General features: G+C 34.2%; 1 protein-coding gene and 2 long non-coding RNA genes across 3 annotated transcripts; 1 reads left to right on the top strand and 2 right to left on the bottom strand.

Annotated features, from left to right (window-relative positions):
• Nucleotides 1-2,517: 2,517 nt before the first annotated feature.
• DFC (DHFS-FPGS homolog C) lies at nt 2,518-7,020 on the bottom strand. Its single transcript, XM_079019547.1, has 16 exons — nt 6,770-7,020; nt 6,322-6,525; nt 6,016-6,227; nt 5,867-5,932; nt 5,475-5,584; nt 5,305-5,365; nt 5,128-5,211; nt 4,920-4,976; nt 4,742-4,802; nt 4,558-4,604; nt 4,369-4,446; nt 3,783-4,268; nt 3,612-3,690; nt 3,370-3,525; nt 2,869-3,068; nt 2,518-2,789 (listed from the first exon to the last, which is right to left on the bottom strand). Exons 2-16 carry the CDS (start codon nt 6,488-6,490, stop codon nt 2,730-2,732), a joined length of 1,926 nt encoding a protein of 641 aa, XP_078875673.1. The 5' UTR covers nt 6,491-6,525; nt 6,770-7,020; the 3' UTR covers nt 2,518-2,729.
• Nucleotides 7,021-7,801: 781 nt separating this feature from the next.
• LOC145077175 (uncharacterized) lies at nt 7,802-10,589 on the top strand. Its single transcript, XR_013693003.1, has 3 exons — nt 7,802-8,139; nt 9,431-9,546; nt 10,283-10,589. It is a non-coding gene; the product is annotated as an uncharacterized LOC145077175 (long non-coding RNA).
• A 1,468-nt stretch (nt 10,590-12,057) lies between these two features.
• On the bottom strand, nt 12,058-13,852 carry LOC145074062 (uncharacterized). The gene is made up of 2 exons (XR_013691671.1): nt 12,400-13,852; nt 12,058-12,247 (listed from the first exon to the last, which is right to left on the bottom strand). It is a non-coding gene; the product is annotated as an uncharacterized LOC145074062 (long non-coding RNA).
• Between the last annotated feature and the right edge of the window lie 13,441 nt (nt 13,853-27,293).

Genomic DNA, 27,293 nt, shown 5'->3' with positions numbered 1-27,293 from the left:
CGCGTGTGTGTGTGCGCGTGTAATTATATTTAGGGGCCCAATTTTATTTTTCGCATATGACTTTCAAAATCAACTTGACGCCCTTGTCCCTAATGTTTTATCTAAAGAGCATAGTTGCTCATTATATATGTTTTTATACGAAGAGAATAATTGCGCATTATAGATGTTTCGATGAAGAGCTTAATTGTTCATTATAGATTATTGCAATGAAAAGCGTAACTGTTAAATTTGATAAAATTATTGTATTGCTTCTGCCATATCTTACTCGCTAGATTTTTCTCCAATTTTATTCTTTTATGTGTGAGGCAAATGAATGATGTTATGATATTAGAAGTTATGATGAGGAGATAAGTACAAATTGAAGACCTTTTTATTTAGAGTAGAACTTGACAAACTTGTAAACTTGTCTCAGTGTTATTTTTTATGATCCTTTGAGATGTTAAGTAAGAAACAATACATTTTTGAAATTTGATGAACCATGGGACTTTCGCTTTAATATGGTGGAGTTATTTCAAACAAGCCTAAAGAATAATGTTTTACTAATTTGTATAACATAAGTTTATGTAAACTAGGTAGTAGGTATACTAAGATTAGTGTTTAACTTTAAACTATAATGAGCTCAGGGAAAAAAGTAGCATGCATGTAGGTTATACTACCATTGTGGCATTGTCTGCTAAATTGTTTTATGTTAGGAACTACAGTTTATGATTTTTTTTCTTGGATTAACATTTTGGCATGCATGAAATCATGGTAAATACTAGAAGTACGAGAATTCCTCGATGTGAACAATCTACTAGCTAGTGTGACACCTAGTAGATTGGGGAAGGACAAAGCAAATGTGCTCACGAATTTTCAAACCATAGTGGAGTGGGGCAAATGCATACAACATAATTAATTTAATAAGTAATATCTATTCACCATAAGATAATTAACAAAACGTCGTGCTTTTATTTACGTATGTAACGTTACTCTCTGATACCTTGTAGCTTTATTCGAGGTCTTCCTGCATGCATAAATCAAAGGCTCAAAAAGCTGGTGTTACAAGGCAGATATTTTGTCACAAGCAATAAACAAAAAAGGAAAATAAGGATTATCAACACACTGGCATCAGATTAGTGACTAAATTAACGATCACAAATACTCAACCCACCGATGGTGTAACGAATGGATAGTAATTGCACAATGATGACAACAACTGTTTACTTACCTATAAAGAAAAGGATGTATTTTCTAACATTGATAATAATGATTTCCTAACCACTTATATAAGTATATGAAAATTCGAGGGTATCGAGAATTCTAAATTTGGCTTTGATAATTATGTTGGAGTACTAATAAAAATCCATGCGGTGTTGTGATATTGTTGTTATTACTTAATTATTAGACTGTGCATACCACGTTTCAAAATCAAATACACCGCTAAATCAATCACATGTATGGTTGAATCACTACGGAGTGAAGGACGCCAGGTGTAAGAACATGACATGTTGGATCTAACCTATCATGTTCTAAGTCTAACTAAGAAAAAACAACACTTGTTTTTACTCAAAGCTAAAAGAAAACGTCCATCACTTCTGACTTTTATTGGTTACGGCATCTTGTTTCCTATTACACATAGATCACAAAAACACAAACTAAAAAGACAATCACATAATACCTAAAAAAATACTTTCATTATTTAATGGATTTAATAATTTATAATTATTTTTTTATTATTTCTTAAAACTGTTCTAGTTTTAGAGATTATTGTGCCATTTACAGAACTAAAATATGATAACATGAATAATAAAAACGATTCAAAGCAGAATCATAAAATATCAAAAATGGATGAGATCATTTTACAATGATCATATAAATTTATTTATAGTTTGCATAAAATAATCAATGTAATTGCGAAATAATTCTTTAGAATGGTGTCTACCAAAAAAAAAAAAACTTCAAAAAAAAAAGTTTAAATCAGCTGATATATTTTAAAATACACGTTTGTTAACGGTTTATAAATTACAAAATACATTAATAGATTATGAAATACATTCACATGTTGCGTAATAATAAATATTATGAAATGAGTTGTCATTATAAATTACCAAAAAGGTGGCCGTTTTCGTTTTGTCAAGTCGACCACTCACTTAACCATTTTTGTTATTTTTTGTGATTTTTCTTAGATTAAAATTCATTGTTTGACTCGTTTTAATGATTTGGATTTATTTAGAGATATGCTTTGTATAAATTATTTTTAATTTTTTATATTAAACATTAAAGAGTCATGTGAAATAATAGTTTGAGTACATTTCTCAAGATATAAGTGGTATAACATTTTCTTTCAAATTTAATCAAAACAATACTCATATAACTCACTCATTACCATTGAAAAAAAAAATCAAATTTGGTGTTCACATCAAGTTGAGTGTAACATTTGGTGCACAGATTGAAGATGCTATTATCCCAACTTACAGTTTTATTAAAGTTGGGGTTAAATATAAAATACCGAAAAAAAAAGGTTAAAAACCAATACACTTGAGAAAATGAACAAGTACATGCTTAAAATGTGATACAAGATAGTTATACAAGACATTATAAATTATTCATCATCAACTAAAGTCTAGAAGTGTTGCCATGATTTTCCTTCAATTTGTATAAGTCAAAAATAGTAATCGTCATCTTTACAACTGAACATTTAAATGTTGATAGCATTTTTTGTATAAGAATTTTCAAAGATGACATAATAACTACCTCCTCAGTAGCTTCAGGACATCACCAACAAGATGCAACGATCCAGTTACAAGAACCTGTTAATAATTAAATTTTCCATCTTTAGTCACTCAACAAACAGCCTTTTGGTAATATTTCATTTGTTTGGAATATTACCTGAAGCCTAAGTGAAGGGTTTTCTCTAGCAGATTTTCTTAACCATGAAACTGCCAAGGGTAGTGATGGAAAAACTGCACTGCAACTAAAGTTTCCATTTGCAGGATTGCAGTGAGATATATCATCATACAGGAATTCCGGAGGTGGTAAATTTTCAGCAGCTTCCATCTTCAGTTTCACACTTTTGTTTACCCCAATCTCTGCAATGCATCAAGTATGTTAAAATCTTTGTAGCCTATTCCCGACTGATGATAAAAATGAGAAAGGGCATTCTCGTCATTTACACACACACACACACGATAGAGAGAGAGAGAGAGAGAGAGAGAGAGAGAGAGAGAGCGTTTTGGGCAATTTTTGTTTCATTGATATTAGTCTCAGTCAATCTGTTATGTCATGTCAATTGTCATGTGTAACAAATGGGGCCTTAAAGATTAGTGGGGTCCGCTAGTCTCTAGAATTTGGGATTTTGTTTGCTTAATAAAAAAAAAAAAAGTAAAAAACCTTTTCCATGAATAATTCTTTCCCAAACTCTTTGGAGGTTGAACTGCCATGTCAGATCCTTTGAGGGGATGCTCAAAGGGATGTCTGAAGCACCAGAAGTAACCTTGCTGTATGTTGAGATACTTGGGACAAAAATTGCTTTTGAGAAATCAGAACCTGCTCATGTTAATGAAAAAAAAAATTTTTTTTTAAAAATGATATTCAGCAATAGTAAAAAAAAAGATATATATAATATGAAATACCTGATGAAGCACATATATCCACAAGTCTTGGAAGAATCACTTCTGGATCTCTCATATCCATGCAATTAAACAACAGAATCTGATAAACAAACATGTGCATTACATAAGCAGCTGTGTTTTAACTAATATAACAAAATATGCAATCATGATTTGTAATGTGATTTAATTTACCCTTTTGGATATTGTTTTAGATTCTTCCTGTTCCTTTGAATGTTGAATAGAAATATCTTCCATGTTTTCACCTTTAGAAAAGGAAGATGACACTGGTCTATGAATCTTTTCCTTGACAACATTAGAAAACCATTTAGCACAAGCATCCATGCTCTCAGGACTATGAGCTCCATCCAAGTAAAAAATCAACTCCCCACAACAACTTTTATCAGATCCCATTTGATCATTTATCCCCAAACACGAGTCATGAACTATTTGAGCCCTTCCTGGAAGATATGCACTTGAAAGACCCCTCAAAAACGCCTCAGGTAAACTGTTATAACTCACATTTGGGAACAATTTTTCCCAGTTTCCTCTAGTATTAAGCCAACTTTTACAAAGAGAAACAGCAAGCCCAGCATTTGCAAGCTGGTGATCACCAGATAGACTTAGCTTCACCCCTTTCAACCTTTCGTATGTAAGTGGTGCTACTATTTGCAATGGAGCCTAACATTCATTATTGTAAAGGAAGCTATTTAGTTTCTTATTGTTTCCAACTTTATCCATACAGAGGAAAAAAAAAACAAAAAAGAGGGTCCAAGGGTACCTCCACTTCATGTGCCCTCTGGTTAAGAACATCCATTGCTTCAGGAAGTTGAGGTACAGTGAATGCAGGAACTTGAGGCTTTACAAAACACATTTAAAAAAAAAAAAAAAAAAAAAAAAAGACTTTAACAATGGAAAACTCTCAGAGACACGCATGTAGAGTAGTTTGAATGTACCTACTTCTTTGTACCTTAAATATCCCAGCTTTATGTGAAGCAATCTTTTCAAGAGTATCTCCTACAGTTAAAGCACTAACCACTATATCAGACTTGTCAAGAGTTGAAAAGATGTGTATTTTGACCATTTACTTATGAACGTTTTGATTTGGGTTTATTTGGTAAAAAAGTTAGTTACATTGTGTGAAGATAACTCACCAAGAATTTCCATGTGATCAAAACCAAGAGAAGTAATGCCACACACTGTAGGATCTTGAATCTGCAATGGTGACCAGATTTCAGGTAAAAAAAAAGAAAGGGCTTTTTAAAAACATTTTCTACCAAAAAAAATGATAAACAATGAGATGAAGAAAAAAGTAAAAGAAAGGTGTATTACCACATTCGTTGAATCGTTTTTCCCTCCAAGACCAACTTCAATAATAGCAACATCGACCTGCAATGAACAGAGTAATGGAATAAGCAAGGTAATGGAATGAGTCATTACATTCCATTGTCATGTTTGGTTGGGAATGGATCATTAAAACATATTGTATGCTATGCACACTTAAAAACCTAAATGAAACTAGAGATTTAAAATTTTATACCTTTTCGGATACAAATATCTTTAATCCCAGTAGAGTAAGGAACTGAAAGAGTGGAGGCATTGGCAGGTCTTCTGTGACTTTATCCTGCCAAATTACATATCCAGGAAAAAAAATATATATACATATCAGAACCAGCTACTAAAGTTCATAAGACTATTTTTAGTAATGATGTAATACCTTCAACTGATGCCAGCAACCCCAAAAATATAGTAAAAATTGCCCTTCCGATATTTCCAACCTACACATTCAGCATTTAGATTTGGAACAAAAATGTTAAAAACAGATATACAGGATAATTCTATATGATGTAAAAAGAATGAAACAATGTAACACAACTAGATACATACCCATTAAGACGGAACCTTTCTTTCACATCAATTAAATGTGGAGAAGTAAACAAGCCAGTTTTAAAACCACTCTCCCTTAAAATTGCTTCACAAAATGTGCATGTTGAACCCTGACGTATTATGAACTTTATCAGAAGAAATGAAAAAAGAGTGTCCAAAGAATATTAAAATTTGTCATTATAACAGTTATAGTCACTTGTTATTCACCATCACTTCTAGAGAGAAAGGGTAAAATGGTCATTTACTCAGATTTATCATCATTTATACATTCAGCACTTGATGGAAGAAAACAAGAAACAAGCACCAAGAGGAAATAAATGGAAATCTCTATGTATTGACAATATGACTTGATAACAATTCAGAAAGATATAAACAAATGGATGTAGATGTACCTTTCCTTTGGTTCCAGCAACATGGATAATGTTAAGGTCAGCAATTTGTTTCTCTATGCCTAATATCTGAAATACAAAATCATAATAATATTTAGGCAGATATCTATGATATGCATTTCTCATGACACATTTCCATATTATCAAGTTACCTGGACATACATTGACATCCTCTCAAGCTTCTTGTATTTAGCATCTGTATTTGCATTTCCATCACGTCTTTTTCCTGTGATTAGAGATGAAAGCGCTTCCATGGCAGCTTCGTATGTAAATGGTGAATGCAACTCTTGCATGCTTTCACTGGCTACACTACTACTGTTTCTTGTTAGCACAGTTTGAGAAGACATGTTTGCATATTGTAATCCTGAAACAGACATTTGGATTTTGCTAGGTTTTAAGTTTCTGTTTAAGTGTTTATGCCGAGTATCAGACAAAATATTTGTAAGGGTCATGTATACCTTTCTGATGTCTCTTCTCAAGTGAATGAAATGCTTTAAGTGCAGTGAGATTGTAGGCATTTAGAAAATGAGTAGAATGTTGAATTTCCCATGTTCTTCTATCAACGTGCAGGAGTTCCCTCCCACCAAGTATTCCTCGCCTCATGTAAGTGTTCGAGTGTACATGCATTAGACGACTGTGCCCACAGCCTCAATAGCGGATAACTATAATGTTAAACGATGTTGGAATCAGAACAATTGAAGTAACAAAACTGGATTCTAAACAAAATTCGTAAATTAAAAAGTAGAACTTGACAATTCACAACTCTTCTATACTTCGCAAATCATATCCAATAGTAAAAGCCACGCCGAGGATTCTTAGCTTACAATTAGGAATTGCGCATCGACCAAAGAAAGTATATTTACAGTTAAGGGACCCAAATTCATAATTATAAGTTGAAGAACTCACTTGGCAAAAACAGAGGAGAACCTAGGGCTCAGGGAAAGGAACTTGTGTTCGATCTTTTACACGGTTGATGTGAGGCTAGAGCCGCCGAAGAGGGATAGGATGAGACGCCATTAATGGGTTCCTCTGTCCTTGGTGAGAAAAGTGCCCCGAGCCCCGACCGAGTGAACGGAATCTATGGTTGGCAAGATTTTGGGGCGGCAAAAGCGTTCCATCGGTGTGGTGCTGATGTATGTCAGAATGTGTATCCCACTCGCGGAAGAATCTTATCAACAAGTTGCAGAAGTGGTCCTTGCACTATCAACCTGTAGACAAACCACACAGGTTCATTTTAGGGGTTCGATATCAAACCGAAAATACGGAGAAGCAAAATCGCTGAGATGTAGGTATTGAATACTGAACCAAATAGGATGCACCGGTACTAGCACTGAGATTTTGAAGAGCCACGACTAGCCTTTGAGCCTTTGTAACTCGGTTAATATTTATCCAATTAAGTTGATATTTTTTACAGGGGAGTAAAACAAAATCCGAAAATCAAAAAACCAACAAAACTAAAACCGAAACCAAAACATAAACCAACGGCTTGGATTTGATTTTTTTCAAAAACCGAAAAATTTCGGTTTGGGTTCGGTTTTAGAATTTGGTAAAACCAAAAGAAACTAACCGAACTGATTATATAAAACTTTTACAAAAATATATATTTGATATATAATATAAACAAGTGTAGGTGTTCATGTTTTGCATGAGTTGGATGTGAATTACATAGCAAAAGTATACAATGTGATTTTAATACTATATATATATATATATATATATATATATATATATATATATATATATATATATATATATATATATATATATATATATATATATATATATATATTTACATATAAAGTATATTGAATGTCTCTTGAAAATTTTAAGAGGTACAACTACTATAGCATCAAATACCACCATAAACTTCTCGGAGAAAATCATAAACTTGTTGGAGAAAACGTTGAATAATTTAAATGGTAACTACTATCCTACATGCCAATCTTGGCCCTAATCATTCATTGTCTCCTTTACTTTCCCCTTTGTCGACACAAATATTCAAAAATTCCCCTTTCCAGAAACATAGGAACAAAGACCAAAAATTGAATCGAGCTCTCAAAAAACCCTAGCAACCATTTCAAATCCTGCCTCCTCTTCTTTCTCTCTTCCGTCATATACTTTCTCTCTTTAAAGCTAACCATAGAAGCCACAACATTTCCTCTAAGAAATCCGCCATCGCCACAAATTTGAATTTATGATTCTTTGTTTTTTCTTGCAGATATATTCTATATCGATGTTGATGACCCAAGACTTCTCTCCATCTCTCTTGCATCTAGGTGAGTTATTATATCTTAATTTTCATATTCGTATAAAAATCTCAACTTAAACTTGCAGCTTTTTATCTCTCACTTTCTACCTTGAAATCTTGGGTTTTTTGTTCGTAGATCTATAAAAATTTTACTCATCAACATTTCTTTTTCCTATCTCTATAACTCGTTTAAACTTCTTTTTTATGAAGTGGACCAAAAATGGTTTAATCTTAGGAAGGATGGTGTCTAAAAGAGTTGTTTTCTCTCATTATCCACTCAGATTTAGGTAATAACAAAATTTCTCTATGTTTTCTGAATAGGGTTTAGGGTTTTTTATACATTGTGTTGGTTTCATTTGGCATGTGGTTTCAACTTTATCGTGTTTTTCTACCCTGGAAGAGGTAAATATGAAGTAAATAAATATTTTGGTGATTACGATGTTGTTTTGGGGGTTTGAGATAGTTGTTGTTTATGGTGGACTAGATGAGGGAATTTGTATGATTTGCTCGTGGTAACTAAATAGTGTAAGATGAGTATGATGTTGGAGTTTGGGGATTTGAAATGTTTTCAGCATAATTCCCATTAATTGTATTTAGGGTTGCATTGCATAACCACTCATGAAATAAATGCCAAATAGCCAAAATAAGGTGGTGATCTATATAGCATTCCATTAAATATAAAATTGCAACATAATTATCTACAACATATACATATTTTTGCTTTTGTATCTTAAAAAAGATCCAATAAGTTGAATATCTTGGTCACAAAAGGCACATTGTTGTAGTCAGCAGCACCATGACTTCTGTCCCGCTTACAAGAATCTTTGTATAATAAAGACTTAATTTCCTAATCTTCGTATTCTTGCTTTCCTTGTATGTCTTTAATGTACTCACTTCTAATGTTTTTGAAAGCAAAGTTTATTAATTGCAAGGGAAAGAGATTCGAGCTTTTTGAGAATAGTTTTAAGGGATACAATTGTAATCATAATATCAAACAAAAATTGTGGATTTAAGAGTTACTTTTTTTTTTATTATCCGAATGATATGGACCATATGCTTCAAATCTTTATCTTTATGCCTTGTACAAATTTAGACCGTTTACTTCAATAATGTCCATCATAAAATAGAGAGAATTTAAGACCATTTTCATGTGGATGTGAATTTGGAAAATATGGGTTTGATTTGTAGACATTTACTTTATTTCAAGTTATGTGTCTATAATATCTATTAACCGTGTGTGTGCCTATATTATCTTGTGTGTATGCTAACCTGTGTTTGTATGTGTGTAGTTATTGGTCATTGACACTCTTTTTTGTTAGGTACCATTTTTGGAGCAAGTGGCTATAAAAATATTATCATAGATTAAATCTTTGAGCATGGGTTGATTGTTTGTTGGCATTAGCTAGACATGGTGGTCATATAAAAGTCATAACAGGTAATGAACATATTATCTCCTCTTTAGTGTTGTCCATTTCTTTAATCAATCCTTTGTATTTGATACTAAATTTCTTTACTTTATGTTTTGGGTCACTAACACAGCAACAAGCTAATTGTATCAATATGGTATTAAAAAGGGTAACATATATATTTAGTTGTTAGTTTATCATTAAGTTAAATAATTAATCTTCTGAATGACCTTTAGATGGTTATTTTCTGTAAAGAGCTCAAAAGCTTTACATGGAAAAAGGTACATGTCATAAAGGTTCCCCAATCCTTGCCTTCCAAAGCTAGAAAGAGTAAAAAGCAAATATGTAAATCAACTGGTAAAGAATGGCTTTTTTTCATCTGTATGTGCTCAAACATGGTAATTTTTTTATTTTTATGTCAAAAAGATGAAAATTTCCAAACTTCTATGATAAAAGGCAAAAAATTATATCTTTTACTATAGTATAGAAAGTGAAAACTTTTAATATTTGTGTTTAAGTGGCTTTTTAGATGTAAAACATACGAATCTTGAGTGATTTGTGCTTCTGTCGTAGTATCATAGTATAGAAAGCGTAAATTTTAAATATTTAAGGGTAAATGGATTACAACTTCTTTAAATTCTGTGTGATACAAAATGCTCTTATAATTATCCTTTTAATGCTTTCACGTATTTACTTTTTTTGTAATTATTTATCTTTGTTAAGCTATGGCATGCGATCTTTATATCATTTTTTCCTTTATACTAGACTAGCAAGAAAGATTATTCACCAAAGAACCTTAAAAACACAAAGGTTGAGACAGTGTAAAGTTTATGTGGGCAGCTGATTGTATTCTAGCGAGATATGTAGAAATATATGCATTTGTTTCAGACGTGTCTTTGAAAGCCAGATTTGTATACAATCTTTTAAGGGCAAAAATGTCACAATCATATTGAAAGGTATATTTTGTGGTCGAAGATATATATAACTTGAAATTTACTCAAATGTAGCAAATTTTTGTTTCGAGAAAGAGAGAATGGTAAAGATTTTTACTAGGAGTTTCTGAACTGATAAATTACTACTTTTATTGATGGGTTAGTTTTTATATTTTTATTTTTTTGTGTCTTAAAATTGAAGTGAATAAATTCTGATGTTGTTTAACTTATCTTTATGTAACGTAAAATGATTAAATACAAATAAGTATTTTTATTGATTTTTTTGTTTTCATTTATGACTTTGACGAGGGGCACCACTTTCAATACTCTTACTTTAATATCATAAATCCCACTTATAAATTTAAAGCCCACAAGGAAGGCACATTATAATGTAATGCACCTTATTTTATAATTTAAATTTGATTTTGATGCTTAAAAAACTCAACATAACTATTTGTTTCGCTTTGTGATTGCACCTTTGATCTTATTGTTCATGCAAAAAATTACCAATGACCTTATTGGTAACAAGATTGCCATTATCAAATGACCCATTATATAAATATTAAAAAATACCAACAAAATCCAACAAAAAAGTTGATTATCGAAAGATTTTCTATGTGTTGAGTCTAATGTTAAAAAAAACATTGGAAATTATAATAACATTTTTTAATGTTCTATTTAGAAAGGCGATTTTCCAAAATAAAAAGATATTTCTTTCCAATATAAATGAAAATTTGTATCAAATTAATTTGTTAAAAATAGACACTTCAGAAATAAGTTTTATATTTAGTTAAAACAGACAACTGTATTAGGATTTATCTAAAGATAATTTGAAAAAACAAATAAATAAAGTTAAACATCTTAACAAATTTTGTTATGTTTAGCTTTGTTAAGTTATGAAATAAACTCCAATTCATGATTTAATAGTGGTGATGTGTACTTTTCCTAATCATTCATACATGATTTTGATAAACCATCTGACCTTCTATCCATCAATGAAAATTTAAGTATATCAATTTTTCCCAAACGAAGATTATTTTTATGAGATACGGTCGGTAAATAATTCAAATTACAAGCATTTTAAATTATATAAAAATAAATTATATAGTACTGACATACAAGAAGATTTGACAGTAGATTTTATTGTCCCAATCTTAAAAAATTTGTAGCCTATTTTTTCGGTCATTTTAATTTTTTTAAGTCGGTATATAGTTTTATTATTATTATTTTTATTATTCTTATTATTACTATTATTATATCTCACAAATCTTTATGGACCACACCTTCTAATTGTAAACAATAGAAATAGATATTCATGGTTGGTTGAAAGAGGTGTAACCAACAACATCATAATTTTTTTTAAGCATAAATTACTTAAACCGAAAACATTCTTTCTTTAACCCGAAACAATTTGCAGAAAAAACTAACCCTTGACGAAGCTATTTGTCGAAAGAAAATATTTGTCGTCGCAGCATCGCGCGGGTACCCCACTAGTATATATATATATATATATATATATATATATATATATATATATATATATATATATATATATATATATATATATATGAAAGATTCAAAGAAAGTAAAATGCCATTTAAGTATCTATTTTGGAAAAAGAACATGATCTTAGTATATATGATTTACAAAAAAGAATGTTAGAATGTTTGTTTAAAAACAACAAAAATTAAAAAAAAAAAAAAATGGTGACTCTATTGTCAGAAGAACATGTTTCATTCCTAACTTCAACATACTCATTCAACTCTTTACCTCACTCCTACTTTGCTTCCATCCCTCACTACCACCATAATGAAAAAATGAAGTGGTTAAGGTACATCATCCATACCAATAAAAATGATTTTTTTATCTATCATAAATTTAGAAAATAAAAATAAAATCTGAATGAAACAAAATAATAAGCTAACAATCATTTTTCAGAAAAGAACCCACCTTTTGGGTCAAGTTCACAAATGAACAACCATTTTTATGCTTTGTTAATCAAGAAAGATATGTAGGGAGAGTACGTCAACTTTGTAGTTTAGGAATACAAAATAAAGCCACCCTAGGGTGCACCAGATCCCCAATATGCTGTAACATTTTATGCATGGTCTGTGAATATACAAATTTTATTAAAAAAATCTATAAAATTAGAAAGTTTGAAATAATATTAATGTGTATGCATTCCTTAAACCTGGATAAACCAATGGTTGTTGGGAGCAAATTGCTCTGCAAGCTCCACACATGTGGATGCTAACTTTCAATTGCAAAGCCTATCACCACCAGCTTCCACACCATTTCCTATAACATCATAAAGAAGCTGAAAATCTTATATATCCTTAAAGTAGAAAAGTATTGAATAAAGGTCAATATTCATGCATCTAGTACAACATCTTGAAAATTCACATTGATATATGTATAATAATGTCAAATTAAAAATAACAATTAAGGAATGTAAATACCGTGTGTGCCTTTTTAGGATTAAAGATTTAAAGCCCAGAAGCCATGTGTCCTTTGTTACGAGATTGAAGCTTCGTGTACAGTTACCCCAATATACAAATAAGAACGATAAAAAATCCAATCGAGCAAAAGGAAATTAAACAACAAAAGAAAACATTCCCATTGATCAATTGCGTTAGGAAAACAGAGATTCTCTCACAAAACCCCATTCAAGCAAATTTATTCATGGCACAAACAAATCTTTAGTCATAAAAAATGCAAAATCTCATATTAGTTTGACTTCGGCATTTCCACAGACAGTTAGCATGCATAGTATATGTATTAGAAAGAAATAAGAACAAATAATCGGGGGAATTGAGAAATACCTCCAAACAGAATCTGAATAAGCCAAATCAAAACACAAAGCTTAATAAAGTAGTATATGAAGGATAACCTTTACTGAAAACAAAACTCGTCTTGTAGTCAAGTTCAACCTGATACAGAAGTAGGAGGCAAAATCAGCAAACCAAAGTTGAAGATTAAAATAATCGATTTCAAAAAATCAGAAAATCAAAGCCTTTCACAGACAAAGCACCCTCTCCATATAGCGGTGAAACTGGGTGACACCACCGCCACAGAAACACCGATGCTCGCCGGAGCTGATCAAACGCATCTGGATATGTGTTATCTTATATAATCGACAATGGAAGATGCACCAAGGAATCAGAAACCAATTGGAAACTAAAATTAAACAAACAAAAAAGGGGATATCGGTGAATATAGCCTCAAAATTTGATTGCACCCATTATTGACCGGAAGGAACAATAACTTTCTTCGAATATGAAAGCAAACTGAAGGCGGCAGGAAAGCTCCATCACTGAAAATATGAGACGATGAAGGGGCGAAACCAAATCGATTCTAGAGAAAGAGAGAAGGGAAAGCCGGTAAAAAAAATTGACCAAGCAAACGGTAAAAAAAATTACTGTATGCATTGTTCATAAGAACATTGTGCTTTATATATATATATATATATATATATATATATATATATATATATATATATATATATATATATATATATATATATATATATATATATATATATATATTGCTTAATAATGACACAAGTAGCAGCTGGTTCATGTGGTTATGCTCTTTTCCTTTGAACGTAAGGTCTCATGTTTGAAACTTGGCATGCATGTTTTCTTAATTTATTTTTCTAAACACACTCAAATTATCCCATGTTTGAGGCTTTGTAATTCAGTCATTACTTAGCAATTAGGTTAATTATTGAGTCTAACTTGTAGCCAAGACAAATAAAAATATGTTGGAAATGTAATTACCACATTTGGAGCTCGAATGAAAAAGTTATGAGGATCGGAATCGATACTGATAGCCAGTTCCAAATTTCTCCTAACCTGATGAAAAGTACCAAGAACCGTTTTTTACGATTTGGAGGAACAGAGTACCAAACTAATTTATCCTATATGGTACCAATTTGGTTCGGTACCAGTGATACTTTTGTTTACCCTTATTTCAAAAGCCTCACAATAGCCATTCTTTTTAAGGGTATCTCACCTCTCGCCATCAGTTAAAATGATCATGACATCAATTTTACTATCAATAACACCAAGATTTGCAACATATCATTTTTTTTACATATAAGGTGTCCCGCATGGAAGCTTGCTATTGTTTTATTTTACATTTTAGAAATTTCAACTTATTTTTAAAGTAAACAAACTTGCTTACCCCCGTTTTTCCTTTGAATCAAATATGGGTTGAACAGTAATATCAAACTCCTTCATCCCCAACCAACAATTAAACTGCTTAAAAGTCGTAGGGACATAATCACACTCCTCATTCTTAAGCAAGATAGGACAATGATCAGGCCATATATTGCCAATAATCATAATGGATAAATTAGGAAATTAATCAATCAACTATTCAATAATTAAGAACCAATCCAGTTGCTCATTTTTTTAGCTGGTACCTTAGGTAAAACGTTCACCAATCATGAAAATATCAATCAAGTTAGCATTCAAAACAAAATTATTAAAAGTATTCATAACAAATTGAGAAAACACGAAATCGGGTCTTTCTAACACATTTCTAATCACATTAAAGTGCCTAAAAACCACATAAAGCCTCCGTTTCCGATCCATAAACGTCAAAATATAACATAGTCTTTGCTTCACCGGTAAGTCTTGAGGAGAATAGACATTGACCATATAACATTCCAAGTTGAGAGAAACCCTCATGCCTTTAACAATTAGAAGATTATTTGTTCCATGAATAAAAGATTTCATGAATGTTAGAATTTTGGGTCCAAGTCTTCTTAAGTTATCTGAGTGTGTACTTCATGTCTCAAAATATAACCAAAAGATATTCACTTGTTGTAACACCCATACTTTTTAACTTTCAAAATCTACCATGGTTGTCTAATTACTATAAAAATCGACCACAGTAAATATATGGTTTTACAAAAACTTTCCATTTAATTTATCAGAGTTACAACTGTTTAGTGCTACAACAAAATATCAACAACCATAGTAAAAGAGAAGGGTTCAAACCACCTAAAGAGTTCACTAGGCCTTCTATAAACCTTCCTTATCAGCATCTCTCTAAGCTTTACTGTAACAGCGGGTTCCTGGTATGTATTTAAATTATAATTATTCATTTTTATAGAGCAACTCGACGAGTTGGAAGCCCCAAACTCGTCGAGTAAAGATTAGATGAGATGCGGTTTTAAGTAACCTACTCAACGGGTTGAGAGCCCTCAACTAGATGATTAGGCTGGCAAAGGTGAAACCCTAATTTTGGGGTTTTGCACCCTATTTAAGCATCTTAATCCCCTCATGCTAGCCTCATTTCCAGCCTCCAAGTCCCAAACCCTAGACCTCAAAACCCTAATGCATTGTGTGAGCTTATGAGTCATTTTTGAAAGAAATCTTGTGTGTGAGCTTGTGGAAGAAGGATAAGTTTGAGGACTCAAGAAGGAGGTTATAGATCCAGCAACTTCACTTCATTATCAACATTTTCTGGTAAGCAAGTCTCAAACTTGCTTACTGATTAATTAGATCTCCTTCCTATCACTTTTATTGGGTTTTTGGTCAAACTAGCATGATCCTTGGGAAATGGACGTCCCAAGTGAGTATACTTTTAGATCTAGAGCCTTGAAGGGCTTTCATGGCATAAAGGTGCAAACTTTATGGACATTGAAGCCCCATGCAAGCTTTAGGATATCATTTTGGCCTTTTAAGCTCCAAAAGGCCATGCATGGAGAGAAAGTTGGAGGCTTTACGTGTTCATGTAGCATCTAGGGTCCAGATCTCAGTTTGTATAATTTCGCTTGAAGTATTAAGGGCTTTTGGGACCAAGATCTAGGTCTTATGGAGTTAGGGTTTGAGCTAAATCACTTAAGGAAGGGTATTAAAGGGTAAAGTTGGAAACTTTACCCTTAAAATGACATTTTCGGTGCATATGTGAAGTATGGAGCTTAGATCTGAAGAATAGGGGCTTAATGCATTAAGAAAGGATTAACATACTAAAGAACTCGATGAGTTTATAAAGGAACTCGACGAGTTGGGAAGATTTCTCCCGATCCTGTAAAGAGCAAAATTCGACGAGTTTGAGGAAGGATGGTGGTTGTCGAGGCCAACACAAATAATAACCCTAAATGTTACACACTAAAATAGTGTATAGTGGTAAAGGGATCGAATCCACGGAGATTGGTTCAATTTCTAACTCTATGAAAAATCTCTTTGTAAAAATACTTGTAAAATAACAATAAAAATAAAATGGGGGGTTTTGGTGTTTTGAATACTTGATGCTAACTAGAATTAACTATGATTTAAATAGACAATTGCAACAAAAATAAGAATTTGATGTAAAATCAATAAGGGAAAGATGGTTGACTTAAAGTTTTCTCACTTTGACTTTTGATGAACATATCATTAGAATTCAATGGTGCAATACTTGTTTTAAATCCTCAATTTGGCTATAGTAATCCAAGGAGCTTGAGATTACCTAGACTTTTCTTAATTGTTGAAATGGCTAGAGAAGCTCATAACAATTTCCTTAGTCAAATTCACTAATTCCAAATAGCATGTAATTAGTGAAAGTCAACTAGCATTAAGAACCAAAAAGTCACCAAATCCAAGAGGGGTCAAATGCTTTCACCACCATGTTGGAGGAAATGTTTTTATGATTGTGTGAAGTAAAAACAACACAAAAATCATTTGTTGCTTGCTAATTTGAGGATCCTTTACTTAATCAAGAAATTAGCCAACTAATCACCACAAACACATTTAAACTCATGAACTAAAACATACAAGTAATGATAAGATGTTAAAACACAAAACATTTCCATAAAGATTCAAGAACATGTTCATGGATTCTTCAACATTCAACAAAAGTTCAAAGGATTAAACAAAAGTCAACCAAGATTAGTTTAGCCAAGCATGGCTAAAAACAAAGAAACAAGGTTAGAGAAATTTGTACCAAACATTAAGCAAGAATCAAGAGATAAAAATATGATGTTCTTCAAGGGTTCTTGGCCTTCAAAAGTCTCCAAAACTCCAGAGAGAATCTCCAAAAATCGGATGTGCAAGTGTATGCAAAAGATGGGCACCAACCTTCCTCAAATAGCTCAAAAGAAGGATTTCCGAAATTGCCCCTGCAGGGCCTTGCGCGACCCGCGTGCTGCTGCGCGGGTGGTCCCTGGATGTAGCATCTTTGAGGTTTTGGGCCTCCATAGCTTAGCCCACTTGGCCCAGGTCGAATCCAATCACCTCCTAGCCCATTTTCTTCAAGTTTTTCTTCATTTAAAGCCCAATTTGACCTCTCTAAATCCTCCAAAGCTCGTGAACTCGCCCGATTAATAATTTTCATACGCTTGAATGTTCCCCCGCATCTTTCAAATTTAAAGCTCAATTCTTCCAAGCCTTCAAGCAATTGACAAGTCCACCCCATGAATCACCTTCATAGCCATCAAGCATGAAATCTCCAATTCCCTTCAAGCCCAATCGCCTCGCAAGAGTGTCGCCCCGCTAGTTTCCAAGAAAATCTGCAATAATGCTCAAGAAACTAGAAAGTACCCCGAAATGGTCATAAAAATAACAAAAGGGAAAATATGCATGAAAGTTAACTAAAATGCGAATGAAATGTACTAAAATAAACTATAAAAATAAGTAAATAAAATGAAGCTATCAAATCACCCCAAGCTTAAACCTTACTTGTCCTCAAGTAAGACAAGACTAAATGAACTTGGGATGAACTACCCTAGAAATAAAAAGAATGGATAGAACCATGGAACCTGTTCGATGTTAGTCAACATGGTCAGAATTGATTTCGCTGCTATCTCACAACTTTTTCATCCGATGACAATGGAACCATAAACCACAGCCAGGACAACTCCTTTAGGTGAGTAAGGAGGGATGAGTAGTCGCAGCCTCAATGGAACATGTATACAATGAAGAACATCTGTAGTAGGGAGAAAGCAACTGGATGGGCTCGGGTGGAGCTCTTCTTTAAGTGTACACTCTGATCTCACATTTGCTGGTTTCTCTCATGTGTAACTAGGTTTAATCGCTCGGGCACCGTTGTAGGAATCAGTTCACTTAGTGTTGGCCCAAACCTCCCGTAGTATCCGACTCGACAGTCTCTCTAACATCACCAATTTGTGAGAAAGAAAAGAAAAGAAAAAAATAACAACTTGATCTATATACAATAAAACAGACCTATACAAATGAATATCAAACGTCGGGTGACCAAGATGTTGGAAAATTTGTTCAATAATTGAACCGGCCACCTATCTAAGATAGTTGCAACTGAAAATTTGCATGCTTCATTTTGTTTTTGTTTTGTTTTTGTTTTTTTTTTTTGTTTTTTTTTTTTTTTTTTTTTGTTTTTTGTTTTTTTTTTTTTTGATGAGAAAACCCTTTGACTCAAAATTTGGTTCCCAAAGGTGTGTAGGTGGAACCGAAAGGGTAATGATATAATCCGAATGGCCTAAGTGTGATAATGACCATGTGTGGAGCATAAAGATGTAATGTAAGCTCCTTTTCAAACTTGTGGTTTTTCAAAGATAATGAAAATGTCCAAATGTGGACTAAAAGACTCTCTAAATTCTAAGAAAATCGCAAAAAGATATGGTGATGTAAAGAGACCGGATATGGATTCTACTCGGGGACAAGCACCAATGCTTCATCCTAACAGTTCAAACATGATCAAGTGTGATCCTCTCCGCGATAGTGACCGCAAGGCTACGAACACCCATTGCTATAGTATATCCTACAGTTGTTAGTATTGTATGCATAATTCTTCATGAAACTACCTGTCCATGATCACTTACCCCTTTAAGCTACCAGCATCTGATCCCAAGTATGAAATCCCAAACTGCACCTAGTGGTCCCGGTTCGATGGGTGAGATAGCAACAAGATCCTGGACCAATAATGATACAATAACTATGAACCTGTTCCATGGCATCCAAGAGAGGTGAGAATAAACAGACAACAAAAATGCATGAATGCTAATGTCTTAAGCTAAATGTTATGCAAAAAAAAATAAAAAGTAGAAAAGAAGAAAATAAAATCTTTTTAAAATTTAATAAAATAAAAAAAAATGAATGCAAATTAACTTAAATTAATATGTTATGCAACCTAACTAAAAATGCATGAAAAAGAGTAAGAAAAAAAAAAAAAAAGGGGAAATGCCCCACCCCAAGCTTAAGAACAAGCATTGTCCTCAATGCTTAAAGAAAGGGCGGAAAGGACCTAAATCGGAGGGTCGGGCGGCGGGAAATGTCTGTGGCGGTGGTTTCGTGAAATTACGACCGGTAGAACTCCGCCAATCTTGAATTTTCAAGCGAGGTGGGTGCTGGAAGGTTATATGAGAGGAATGGAGTGGGAGGTCAAGATGATTAAATGAAGAAGAAGAGAAGCTGAACATTTTAATCTGTGGGTCAAAAAGGGTCAATTTCGGTCAATGTTGGTCAAGAAAAGTCAAAAGGTCAACTCATTAAAACCTTTGGTCAACACCTGGTCAAATAATAGCCAAAAATAGCCCAAATTGCCCAGCACAGTGCGCGGGTCGTGCAGTGTAGCACGCGGGTCGCGCAGACCTTGCAGTTAAGTCTTGGGCCAATGTCGCTTCATCACACCTGGCCGCGCAACCCACCCGCGCAACAGCACGCGGGTCGCGCAACCCCCTGATCCTGATCTTCATTTTTGCTTCATTTTTCTTCGTTTTTCACCCGTTCTCGCTTTGGAAGGCCCCAAAAACCTAGAAACTCTTGATTTCTTCAAAAACAATTCTTTTGAATCCCAAAAGCATCTTCAAAAGTCATTTATTCAAATTAAAAACACAAAAACACAATGCTTTCCAAAAATGCCATTCTTTAACGTCTTTGGCGAGACGTCTCCAAACTTCACTTTAACACTTTGGGGCGTCCAAATGGACGACATCTTGGACATTTGAATCAAAAACTTCATTGAATGGCTTCAATCGATGTCCATTAACCTTGTAAATTTTCCCCGTGTCGACATTTTTTAATTTCCACACCTCCATTGAGACTCTTTTCTTGTATTTGACTTTCTTTTTACGGGAGAACCATACCGGACTCAAACCTTTGATAATAGAAATCATCCAACCATATTCTTTCTTGTACTTGTTCATTAAGGTGACCAACTCTTCCTTCTTTGACATGGTTTTTGAGTAGGTGACCGGTTGGGCGTCTTCTTTCTTGTGATACGTATCCTTTGAAGAGTCCGACAAATTTATCGCTTCCATCTCTTGTGGTTGGTCTACCAATGGAGTTAGTTTCTTAATGGTAGTGGGCGGCTCAACCTCTCTTTCATTAACCCCTATCACTTCCTCTATAGTTTCATTGTCAGCTTTTTCAATTTCTTCTTCTTCTTTGACAACCTCTTCCACTTCTACTTCTTCTTCCTCTTCTTCATATAACACTCTTGGGCCATCAAAAATTTTCTCACCATTCAAAGGAATGGAACATGAACTATGCGATGGGCTCTTTTCGGATGGTAATTTGTCTTGAGCTTCCATTAAACTAATTGATTGAGCAATTTGTGTTATTTGTTGCTCTAAGCTTTTGAGGCTAGCTTGGGTTGTTTCCTGAAAAATGTGGGTAGAAGTGGCAATGCTTTTAACAATGTCCTCTAAGGACATGCTTGGCGTTTCAGTTTGTTGAGGAGGGTAAGGATAGGGTTCTTGGAACAATGGAGTTGGTGGGTATTGGTTATTTCCCCAAGTTTGGTATGGGTTTTGGTATTGGTTATTTCCCCAAACTTGGTTGTTGTCCCACCATTGATCATGTTGAGGTTGATCATAACTCGATTGGTTTGACAAATAGTAGCTTCCCTTCTCTTGCACGTCTCCCCATTCTCCTTGTAAATATGAACACATGTCGGAATGATGTCCATTTTGGGCACAAAAATCGCAAAGAAGAGGTGTGGGCTGCACACTTTGGTCACTTTCAATCATCATAACTAACTGAGCTAGCTCAGAAAGTCGCTCTTCGGTGCAAGGAGTGTTCATCTCCGAACCATACTTCTTTTTTTTTTTTTTTTTAATTTCAGGAATTTAAATTTGAGTACCTGCACAATGAGATCTAGGCATAGAGAAACAAATTGATTAAAAATAAACCAATCCCCGGCAACGGCGCCAAAAATTTGGTGGTTGTCGAGGCCAACACAAATAATAACCCTAAATGTTACACACTAAAATAGTGTATAGTGGTAAAGGGATCGAATCCACGGAGATTGGTTCAATTTCTAACTCTATGAAAAATCTCTTTGTAAAAATACTTGTAAAATAACAATAAAAATAAAATGGGGGGTTTTGGTGTTTTGAATACTTGATGCTAACTAGAATTAACTATGATTTAAATAGACAATTGCAACAAAAATAAGAATTTGATGTAAAATCAATAAGGGAAAGATGGTTGACTTAAAGTTTTCTCACTTTGACTTTTGATGAACATATCATTAGAATTCAATGGTGCAATACTTGTTTTAAATCCTCAATTTGGCTATAGTAATCCAAGGAGCTTGAGATTACCTAGACTTTTCTTAATTGTTGAAATGGCTAGAGAAGCTCATAACAATTTCCTTAGTCAAATTCACTAATTCCAAATAGCATGTAATTAGTGAAAGTCAACTAGCATTAAGAACCAAAAAGTCACCAAATCCAAGAGGGGTCAAATGCTTTCACCACCATGTTGGAGGAAATGTTTTTATGATTGTGTGAAGTAAAAACAACACAAAAATCATTTGTTGCTTGCTAATTTGAGGATCCTTTACTTAATCAAGAAATTAGCCAACTAATCACCACAAACACATTTAAACTCATGAACTAAAACATACAAGTAATGATAAGATGTTAAAACACAAAACATTTCCATAAAGATTCAAGAACATGTTCATGGATTCTTCAACATTCAACAAAAGTTCAAAGGATTAAACAAAAGTCAACCAAGATTAGTTTAGCCAAGCATGGCTAAAAACAAAGAAACAAGGTTAGAGAAATTTGTACCAAACATTAAGCAAGAATCAAGAGATAAAAATATGATGTTCTTCAAGGGTTCTTGGCCTTCAAAAGTCTCCAAAACTCCAGAGAGAATCTCCAAAAATCGGATGTGCAAGTGTATGCAAAAGATGGGCACCAACCTTCCTCAAATAGCTCAAAAGAAGGATTTCCGAAATTGCCCCTGCAGGGCCTTGCGCGACCCGCGTGCTGCTGCGCGGGTGGGTTGCGCGGGTGGTCCCTGGATGTAGCATCTTTGAGGTTTTGGGCCTCCATAGCTTAGCCCACTTGGCCCAGGTCGAATCCAATCACCTCCTAGCCCATTTTCTTCAAGTTTTTCTTCATTTAAAGCCCAATTTGACCTCTCTAAATCCTCCAAAGCTCGTGAACTCGCCCGATTAATAATTTTCATACGCTTGAATGTTCCCCCGCATCTTTCAAATTTAAAGCTCAATTCTTCCAAGCCTTCAAGCAATTGACAAGTCCACCCCATGAATCACCTTCATAGCCATCAAGCATGAAATCTCCAATTCCCTTCAAGCCCAATCGCCTCGCAAGAGTGCCGCCCCGCTAGTTTCCAAGAAAATCTGCAATAATGCTCAAGAAACTAGAAAGTACCCCGAAATGGTCATAAAAATAACAAAAGGGAAAATATGCATGAAAGTTAACTAAAATGCGAATGAAATGTACTAAAATAAACTATAAAAATAAGTAAATAAAATGAAGCTATCAAAGGACGCGACGAGTCAACTCGTTTTATCATTATTCTGAGAAGCATGGAAACTCGACGAGTTGGAATATGACTCGACGAGTTGAGTCAACTCGTGGTTGACTTTGACTTTGACTGGATGTTGACTTTAACATTGACTTTGACTTTGACCAAGGTTAACTAGTGAAAGGGATTTTGGGTATGGAATGATATCTAAAAGGTTGTTATGTATAGGGTGTGAGTAGAGTCGGGTGCGGAGCAGAGACATTTCAGGTGTTCACACGACATTGAGATGAGTTTCCTCCTATTGGAACGGGTCTAAGGCACCAATGTTTGCCCGTTTATGTATGTTAGTATATTTTGGACTAAGGTCCGATGTCGGGCAGTGCCCGATGTAGGTTTATATGTTTTTGGATTTTGGTCCGATGTCGGGTAAAGCCCAAGGAATGTTTGTATGCTTGATGTCTTTGTGATTTTTGCATGTGCTTGTTTTATATGTTTCCGAACTTCGGTCCGATACGGGGAAAAGCCTGAGGAATGTTAATATGTTTCCGAATTTCGGTCCAATGTTGGGCGGGGCCCGAGGAATGTTTATATGCTTATGTTATGTGATTATTTATGTGTATGTGTTGACATGTTTATACGTATACTGAGCTTTGCTCGATGCTGAGCGGGGTCCGATGTCGGACTTTGGTCCGATGCTGGGTGGGGCCCGATGTAGCGGGCAAGGCCCTTGTTATGATAGTATGTGATTATGTGATTATGTGTATGGTATGTGGTAGTTTGGGGAGACTCATTAATCTTCGTGCTTACAACTTTCAATTTTGGTTTCAGGTGCTTCCGGTAGCAAGGGGAAGAGTTCGGGATGACTGCAGTGCACACACCATTTTGTTTAGCCTGGGATGTTTTACTCTGATATATTGACATGTGTTTTGATATGATACTCTGATTTGATACGATGACTTATGTTTTTTGATGAGATGATTTTGATAACTATGGTATTATTTAATAATTAAAAATGAAATTTTTGGTTATTATTTTTGGGATGTTACAAGTTGGTATTAGAGCCTTAGTTTGAGGGATTCGGGTACACTCTCGGGTGTGTCTGAACTCAAACTAGACTTGGTATAATTAAAAAAAACATTTTACAAAAAGGATTTTGAAGAGAGAAAAGGGTGTGGTGCATGCAATCAACCGAGCTCAAGTAAGTTCTCCCAAATTACCCATACAAGTTTGTTATGTTATGATATGATTATGAGAACTGCATGCTAAATTAGGGCTAAGGATCTAGGAATGATGCCTTGTATGCCTGTTATATGTGAAATGAGAACTGCATGCTAGATTAGGGTTGACGGTCTAGGAAGGATACCATGTATGCCTGTTGTATGTGCTTATTAAATTGTATGCTAATACTGATTGGTCAGTAATATGATAGCTTGATTAGAATATGTTTGGTTTGGTTTACTCAATGCTCGAATGTTGCTTGCCTTGTGCTTTTAGGAGTTCTAGTAATCTTTAACTAACTAGTAAACGAATACGTTAAGTTACATATTAAAAGGACTAAATAATTTTAGAACATTAGGTCTAACTCTATTCCGCAACTCTTTTCTGAGTCCAACCGTTATAGGGTAGGACCTCTCATTCGAAGAATTATTTAGTCTTAGTGATATGTAATGGTATTTGCGAGCTAGTTAAGGAGAGATATCAGGGACTTCTTATGCGGATGATGGCGAAGAGTGGGTGGGAGAATTACCCTAGGGCAAGCCTGGGATGAAATTAGTGCTAAGAACAGTAGTAGTAGAAGGGACTTGGTGAAGTCAAGGCAATTCTTGAGGAAAGTACGGATAAATGTGGAAGGTAGTATGGGCATGTAATACTAAAAGAAGAGGACCCGTACTCGAATCAAGAAGGGCTAAGATAAATTCAGGGAACTTGTAGTATGTGTGATTCCTCGAGTTATGATGAGTATTACGATGTTTGTTATGGTGTATTTTGTTGGATTAGTGTCTAAGCCCGTAACTATATTTGGTATGTAATTGACCCGGTTGTGCATGGTCCTTTTGGGTTGCCTTCACCGAAGCAACTTGACAGGGTAATTTGATGAGAGAGAAAGGATAATATGATTTATTAATATATTATAAGAATAATATATTAAAGGAGAAATCATATTTATTTAGTTAGTATTAGTCATAAATTAATTAGGAATTAATTTGGTGACTAAAAGAGATTAATTAAATAAAGGGGTATAAACTGTCAAATGTGTGATAGTTGAATTTGGGGCTGGGAAACCTAATAGACTAAGGGGGAACGAAATTATGATGAAGGATCATCATATTTTCGTCCAAGGCCTTATTACAAAAGGTTCATTGGGCTGCTTGGTGACTAAGTTGTCCATTAGGGTTTAAACTGAAACCCTAGCAGCCTACAGTATAAATAAGACCCCTAGTCTTCAATTTTCGGCCACTTGCTTCCCAAGAGAAACCCTAGGCCGAAATTAAGCATCCTCCCTCCTCTCTCAAAGTTGCCTTCTTGCCTGTGGTGTTTGTAAGTCATTAGAGGAGTTACACTTGTGACTTTAAGCTCAAGAACAAGAAGATTCAAAGATTTCAAGCCAATTGAAAGAGGTAATCACTTAGATCTGTTCTTATAGTGTTAATTTCGAATTATTATGCTAGATTAGGGTTCGCAAGTCTTGGATTCATTGCATGTTCAATAGATAAACCTAGATCCAAGCATTAGGGTTTGTATAAGCACATAGGATTGTTCTTATGCATAAAACCCATCAATAGTATCAGAGCCTTGATTGGTTTCTGTTGCATGTGATGCGATTGTCGTTTTTCTGCTCAAAATCGTTTTTCTTGCCTCTACCTGAATCAACTCGGCAAGTCATTATCTGGACTCGGCGAGTTGGCCCAACTCGGCGAGTCCAGTACTGACTCGACAAGTTCGGGAGTCAGACAGAGCATGTTTGGGATTTTCTTGTTGTTTTGTTATAGGATTAATACCAAAATCGTTTGTTGATAATAAAATCCGAGTTTTATTGTATGCAAATGATTATCCTTTCCAAAACAAAAGATAATTTCAAATATTTGAATAATAGTTTCTTTATATGATAAATATGGATTATTTAAATCATTTGGTAATTATCTTGTGTCTAAAATTGGATTAGGTCAAATATAGATAATCATAAAATTAATTTTTTAATTTATATATTATTTTTTATTTGATCCCTTGTGTTTTTAAAATTTCAAAACTTGTCCTCAGGTTTTGAAATTTAAATTTTATGATTAAAAGTTTAATTTTGAATGATTTAAATTTCAAACCCTTAGAGTTTTACAAGTTTAAAATTCAACCCTATACTATTATATTATTACAAGATTAATTAATATATATGTATAAGAATAAGCTAGTCTTATCGCTAGTAGGCATCATTCATGAAGCCAATCTATAAGGTGGGTATAAGGTTGATGCCTATAAAATGACGCTTAATGGGTGTACACTCACACCCACCGCTTGCTTGAGTGGTGGAGGGTCGTGAGCCGAACAAATAGGATAGGACACTTAATTCCTCATTACAAGTATAATGAATTTACAAAGTAACTATAATGTTTTACAAATTCCCAATCTTAGTTACTTTAGGGTAAAATGTGAAAATGATGTTATTCCATGGAATTACACTTTACACCCTTGTTAATCGTTAGTGGAGTGTGTGTGGTTAATCGGCACATTAATTTGGGATTGACATTGGTGGCGAAGGGTGGCCCGATGTTTGTCATAGATCAATGGAGCGTGTGTGGTTTACCGGCACATTGATTAGGTGATAGAGACATTAGGTGCACCATGTTGATTCGCATGGTTATTCATGACTTGTTTGCGATCCTTAGTATCCCAGTCCATCCACCGCTCCTTGTCATCTAAGCGCCACAACAACACTGCTGTCGGAGATGTGTGCACCGGAGAACCGCCGTGTCGCTGTTGATGTTGTTGGACGTCATGTTGTTGTTGCTGTCGGGCCGCCATGAGCCACCAGGTGGGTGGCTGGGTCCTTAGTACAAATTAATGAGAAACGTGTGTAGGGTTGTATTTCCATTATTAGTGTGTGATGTGTGTGTGTGTTTTGTCTAGCCGGAATTCCCAAGAACAGCCACTGCCGCCAAG

Source organism: Lactuca serriola, chromosome 9 (assembly GCF_051521515.1).
Source record: "Lactuca serriola cultivar US96UC23 chromosome 9, Lser_US96UC23_V15, whole genome shotgun sequence".
In the NCBI taxonomy this organism is placed as follows: domain Eukaryota; kingdom Viridiplantae; phylum Streptophyta; class Magnoliopsida; order Asterales; family Asteraceae; genus Lactuca; species Lactuca serriola.
This window is presented reverse-complemented; position numbering and strand designations above follow the sequence as displayed.